General features: G+C 39.4%; 1 protein-coding gene across 1 annotated transcript; it reads left to right on the top strand.

Moving 5' to 3' along the window:
• Positions 1–829: 829 nt before the first annotated feature.
• On the top strand, positions 830–2,681 carry LOC307149433 (proteasome adapter and scaffold protein ECM29-like; the record flags this gene model as incomplete). The annotated part of the gene is made up of 4 exons (XM_079855766.1): positions 830–886; positions 993–1,160; positions 1,265–1,344; positions 2,486–2,681. Exons 1-4 carry the CDS (start codon positions 845–847, stop codon positions 2,679–2,681), a joined length of 486 nt encoding a protein of 161 aa, XP_079711892.1. The 5' UTR covers positions 830–844.
• Between the last annotated feature and the right edge of the window lie 3,460 nt (positions 2,682–6,141).

Raw genomic sequence — 6,141 nt, 5'->3', positions numbered from 1 at the left:
TACAAATAAATGGACTTGACCTGATCCCCCTATGAAGGACCCCATTACTAAAATATAAAGGCAACTATATATTTTCATGTTTAAAGACATTGAAGCATGATTATTAAGCATGATATTGTAAAAACTTGCAATATAATTGTAATAATAGTTAAATAATTGGCTTAATATTTAAGTATTATCTGAAAACTTAAGTTAGCAAAAAAACAAACATTTATTCACTATTGAGTCACTATTAGAGTTATGTATAAAGTGCCTAAAGAAACATTTTCAAATTTTAATATAGGCCTAACACTTTCCATTAAAAATATAATTCCAAAGTAGCTACAGAGAATATTGCGTCAAAAAGGCGGTCGCAAAAGGTGAAAGTGGCAAGTAGAAACTCTGTAGAAAGTCAAAAGAATAAAATAAATGTTATTAATTTTACAATTTAAACAAGACTTCATAAAGTCAGAATGAAACGTCATCATCAAATTAATTTGTTAAAAAATGTGAAAAATTGTGTACAGCATATTTAATTAATTTATCAAATTTAATAAATTTAGGACTTCACAGATTTGAGAATTTTATTCTTTAATAAGGATTTCCAGACTACATGTTTTATTTCATTGTATGTTGAAAGATCTTTTACTTTGGTAGACAAGGACTCTCCACCTACAAAGAGCTCTGCTCATTGGCTAGTGATCTAAACCAACCAGGGGTGCGTTTCCCGAAAGCATCGTTGGCCAACTATGGTCGCAAGTTCCGTCATTACCAATAGAGTTCAATGGACATTGCGATGAACTTGCGACCATAGTTGGCCAACGATGCTTTCGGGAAACGCACCCCAGATCTTGTTTACAAGTTCATGAATCTTGCCAATCATCATGCCATGTGGAATTCCAGGAAGGTGAGCTATATTTACCACAATGTGATTGTTTATAACTTGGTAACTTTAATAATATTTTAGAGCCTTTTTAAATAGCATGCCATGATTGACTCTTCCTGTGCTGTAGGGGGCAGCATTTGGATTTAACATCATTGCAGCCAAGGCTGGTGAGCAGATGGCTCCTTTCCTGCCTCAGTTAGTTCCCCGCCTCTATCGATACCAGTTTGACCCCAACCTGGCCATCAGGCAGGCCATGACTAGCATCTGGGATGCTCTCGTCACGGATAAATCCATTGTAAGAGATTATTATTACTCAGTCATAAATTACATTGCTTAAAAGAAATTGGGGACACTGTTGTTTTAATGATTTGTTATTTTAATTATATTTGTTTTTGGCAGGTGGAGAAATATTTTAAGGAAATTCTTCAAGATGTCATATCCAACCTCACTAGTAACATGTGGAGGGTGCGGGAGTCAAGGTAATGCATCTAGATAGTCTTGGAAGAACCGAGATTTCCACCCATGCTAGATCAGGTTTATATCATCAGGGCCCTTTCCGTTTTTTTTGTTCAGCTGCTTGGCTCACGAACGATCTCGTACGTGGAAGGCAGGCAAGCAGAACTGGCTGTGGCCAAACTCTTTAGTTTTTGGGTGTCCCCATTTTTGACAAAGGTACTGTTCTGGGTTTTGTCTTTCTACGCATCAACCAAGCGGCAACTTCCCTGTCTCTCTCTTGAAACCAACACGGAAGTGATTTAAACGGCAATTCATCAACTGGCCGCTTGAGGCTGGGTGCAGAAGTGAGTCAAATCTGTATCTCCCCCATGTTAAAATGGCCAACTTTACAGCAGAAAAAAAACATGTTTACAGCCTGGTGCAAAAAGTGGCTTTGGTCAATACAGCTCATTTTGCCCGTCATGACAACTGTGAGGGGGGGTAATTTTTTTATAACTCATTCGTTTAAATTATATTAAGCCTTAAATTTCTGCATAATTATGGGTGTCCACTTTTGAGTGACAGGTGGATTCCCGCTGCTGTGGTCATTAGTTATCATTAGCCGTTTGTCTGCTGTCTGTTAGCCGTCACGTTACCTCAGTTCATTGTCTGACTGTAAAAATAAATAAATTCCATAGACTCGGGAGTGACGCGCTACCAAGATGGCGACGGTCGGCTACGCGCTTCAAAAACGGTCTTCAGAAACCTACGGGTGACGTCACGGACACTACGTCCATATTTTTTTACAGTCTATGGCATCAACCCTTGTGCTGAAGGATGGCCTCAAACATGCGGTCTTGCCAGTCCAGATGCATCCTCGTTGATGGCGAACAGAAAGGCTGAGTGCACATGCTGGACTGGTTGTTTAAGTTTTGACAGCATGGGTGGTAAGTGTTCAGAGGCCACCAAGGGAACAGAAAACAGCTGGACGTTTTGCTGCAAGACCTCCTTCTCCTGCCTCTTCTTTCTGGCACTATGCTTACGTACAGAAAAGATGACAATTAGCATATGTAGGTAGAGATGGGTGGAATGTGCAAATAGACACATCTGAGTCTATCTAGAGTTAGTCTAAATAGAGCTGGTTTAGCTCAAAGAGCTTCAATTTAGTCCGGGCCATGATTCCAGGGCTGTCCAGGACTACATCCCTGATCATTCTATAGGCCTGGAGTATGGCAGCCCACCGGTTCACTCTGACTCTGGCGATAGTCTGACCAGCAGGGTAAATGCGGCAGAGAGCCAGGCAGATGGCCTCAACCAGACGACTCGCATTGGGCCACTGAGCTGGCCCACTTCCTTCACCAAGGAAGCATCTGGGAAGTGAGAAAGGGAGAAAGCAGTATTAATCTGATTATTTGAAAGAATATGGGACAAACAACTGAATAACACATGGTGTGAGATACAATTAATAGTGTATATAGTTAATCAACTAATAATCTAGCTCTCTCCAAGAAATAGAGAGCTCCAATTAAAGCAACACCAAAGCAATTTTCCTCTTCGGTCCCCCTACAGGTTGGAAGTGGAACTGTCCATTAGCGTTATCGTAAATAATTTAGCCTACTTTTCGCACGCACGCTATTTGTTTATCCAGCACCGGCTTTGGAAATAACGATGTCCACAGACAAGGTAGAGTATGTTGCATGATTTTATGAAAGTATGATGTACACATTTTCCCACAGTTCTTTTAAATGTGTATGGGTATAATTCTTCTAAGGAAAATACCACCTTAATTGATATGATTAGCGATAATATACAGTACTGGATAAATAAATACCCCAATGCTGGTATTATTTTGGGTGGGGATTTTAATATGATATTAAATAGTGATTTGGATAGGTTTCCTTCCAGAGCTGCTTCTGCTTCTGTCTTCTTGAAATCGGTAAATATTTCTGAAAATTTGGTAGTAAGTAACTTAGCCAAACTTAAAAGAGCAGAAGAAAATAAGGTGATGTCTAAAATTGCAATACTTTCTTCTAAACCCCCAGAGCTGCTTTCTGAATCTGATTAGCTTAAAGGGGCATTCCACCCATTTGAACATTGTTTTTTATTTAAAGTGGGTCATATATGTAGTCGAAATGTAAAATAAATTTTGAATTTGGTGCCTTCGTGACCGAGGAAAGACAAAAAATAACTTCAGGACGCATTTGTATGAAAGACAACAACTCCCACAATGCACCACATTGCACAGCTCCGCAAGCCACTCCCACTAATCCAGAAAGCGCAAATCACTCTTCCGTCTACAAGGCTAGCTACTACCAGAGCTTGAAATTCATTTCACATTCACACAAAATGTCTAGTTAGTTGGCGAACTCATTAGTGCATTACTCCTCGTTTGTATTTCTTTCGAAAAGGTAAATTATTGCATGGTACCTGGATGTTCAGTCAGAACATATGCGGTGCGAAACTAGGATAGTTCTCAACACAAACGTCCGTGTCCTCGTCTGATTCAGAGATTTCGTCCAGGAGAAATTGTCATCGTTGAAATTCTTTGCCGCAGACGGACTCTATCTCTGTGTTCGTAGTTGCATCTTACAGTCTATGAGTTGCATAGTGAGATCACCGGCGCCACCAGTCCGCCCTAACTCGAGCCAGTCCGGGCTCCTCGTCCGCGGCAGGCAGGTCTTCTGCCTCGGCTGCTCTTCGCTATAATGCGGCTTGTAAAGGTAGCCACAAACACCTGATTCAAGCATCAGACTTCCGAAATCATCTTCTTCTATATCATATTGAGCACTCTCCTCCGCTATTGTCATAACTGTACATCTGTCTCCACAGCGCCTGTTAGCTTAGCTTCAAACAAGATGTAGGACATTGCTTTCAGTTTCAGAGAGTAAAGTCCCACCCACTGATCTGTAATAGGTCTGTAGCGTGAGCGGGTCCCGCCCCCTGGGAAAGATGAGGAACTAGTGCTTGTAGCAGAGAATGTCTAATATGGCGTAGACGGGCTCTGGCTTGTAGTCTCTGTCTTTTTTTACAGTCTATGGTCGGTACACTATCCGACAGTCTCAACAGAAATCCCCCCCTCTTACACTCCCTCCTACAATGACGCAAAATGACGATTTTTGCATCATTGAAGGAGGAAGTGTAAAAGGTAAATAACGGATTTCTCCCGTCTCAGGATAATTAATATTGATGGGACAGTGACCAATAACCCTCAAGAAATTGCACATTTCTGTGCTGACTTTTACTGTAATCTTTACCATCAAAATTATTCTGAAGAGGCATGTACTTTTCTTGAATCTGTTAAAAATCGCAAGACTATTTTGGGTAATGATAGAAACCTCTGCGATAGTGAAATTACTTTATTATAAGTTAATAACTCAATTATAGAACTTACCCGGAACTGACGGGCTTATCGCAGAGTTCTACAAACAGTTTTCTAAAGAATTATCACCTTTTTTACTTAAGGTCTTTAAAGAAAGCATACAGAATGAGACTCTCCTCCCAACTCTCACTGAAGGTTTAATTACTTTAATCCCGAAACCCAAGAAAGATTTACTTTTTTTAATTGACAATTGGCATCCTGTCTCTCTGCTCAACAATGATTAGCCCTGGTTAAATAAAAAGGAATTAAGTTTAATTTATTCACAATTTATTAACATCTTATTTTCCTAATAAAGGTTGAAAAGTGAAGTATAAAAATGATTTAAGAAAAAAAAAAGTCGAAGTTTTAAGTCGTTTAGTTGATTAGTGATTGACCAATCAGAGCGCTCCGTAATCACGCGCCTGCCTAAGGCCCGTTCACACCAAGGACGATAACTATAAAGATAACGATAAAGATATAATTCTAAAAATCGTTCTCCATATTAAAGAATAACAGAGTTCACACCACAACTATAACGATAAAGATATGAGGAACGATATGGTTGGGATCACTTTCAGAACGATTTTTTTCCAGCTGTCGAACGATAAAACTCTGACAGCCAATCAGAATCCATTCTAATTTAAAGGTCTCGAGCATTTAAAATGGATCTGGATCATCCGGGCGCGCGCGTGCTTAGAATAAAAAGACCGTTATCGGTCGTTGGTGTGGACGCATATATAGTTATCTTTATCGTTATCTTTATAGTTATCGTGCTTGGTGTGAACGGGCCTTTAAAAGGCCTATTTCCCACTACATAAAGTACAAACCAACAAAGGGCCAAGAAGATCAGACACCTGAGCAGGTGTGAACCACATGATCTTTCATGTTTGTCCCCCAACCAGGGAGCACACAGCACTGCAGGGGGTCGTTTTTGTTCCCCAAACCCCAATGGGGTCATCTGTGGGGTTGTGGGATGCTTGTACTGCTTAAATGAGACAAATTGATGAATTTGGCATAATCTGGGGGCGGATTTGGCAGGGTGTTTGAGACTTGCATATTAAGTAGCCATGTGCTTCCTGAGACATTCATGTTTGTTATGTAGCCATGTGGTATTGTCACAGTATCATTAGAACATATTAATCTAAAAATATATACAAAATGTAAATTATATTGTTAAATAAGTGTATTAAATAAATGTAAATTGCAAACTGTAATATTGAAATTAGACTTAATATTTTACATTTATTCATTTTGCAGACGCTTTTATCCAAAGCGACTTACAAACGAGGAATAGGTTATGAAAAGGCAAAAAAAACAGAAGTGCTTAAAATACAGATTCATACATTGCTTAGAGTAGCATAAGCTAGGGAGGGATTAAAGGAAAGTGAAAGCATAGAATTTTTAAATTATTATTATTTTTATTTTGATGATGCGGTTAAGAGAAGAGATGAGTTTTCAGTTGTCTTTTGAATGTTGCCAGGGA

The sequence above is a fragment of the Squalius cephalus genome, assembly GCF_949319135.1.
Source record: "Squalius cephalus genome assembly, chromosome: 2".
NCBI classification, from domain to species: domain Eukaryota; kingdom Metazoa; phylum Chordata; class Actinopteri; order Cypriniformes; family Leuciscidae; genus Squalius; species Squalius cephalus.
Note: the sequence above shows the minus strand (reverse complement) of the source record. Positions and strands in the feature narration are given on the sequence as shown.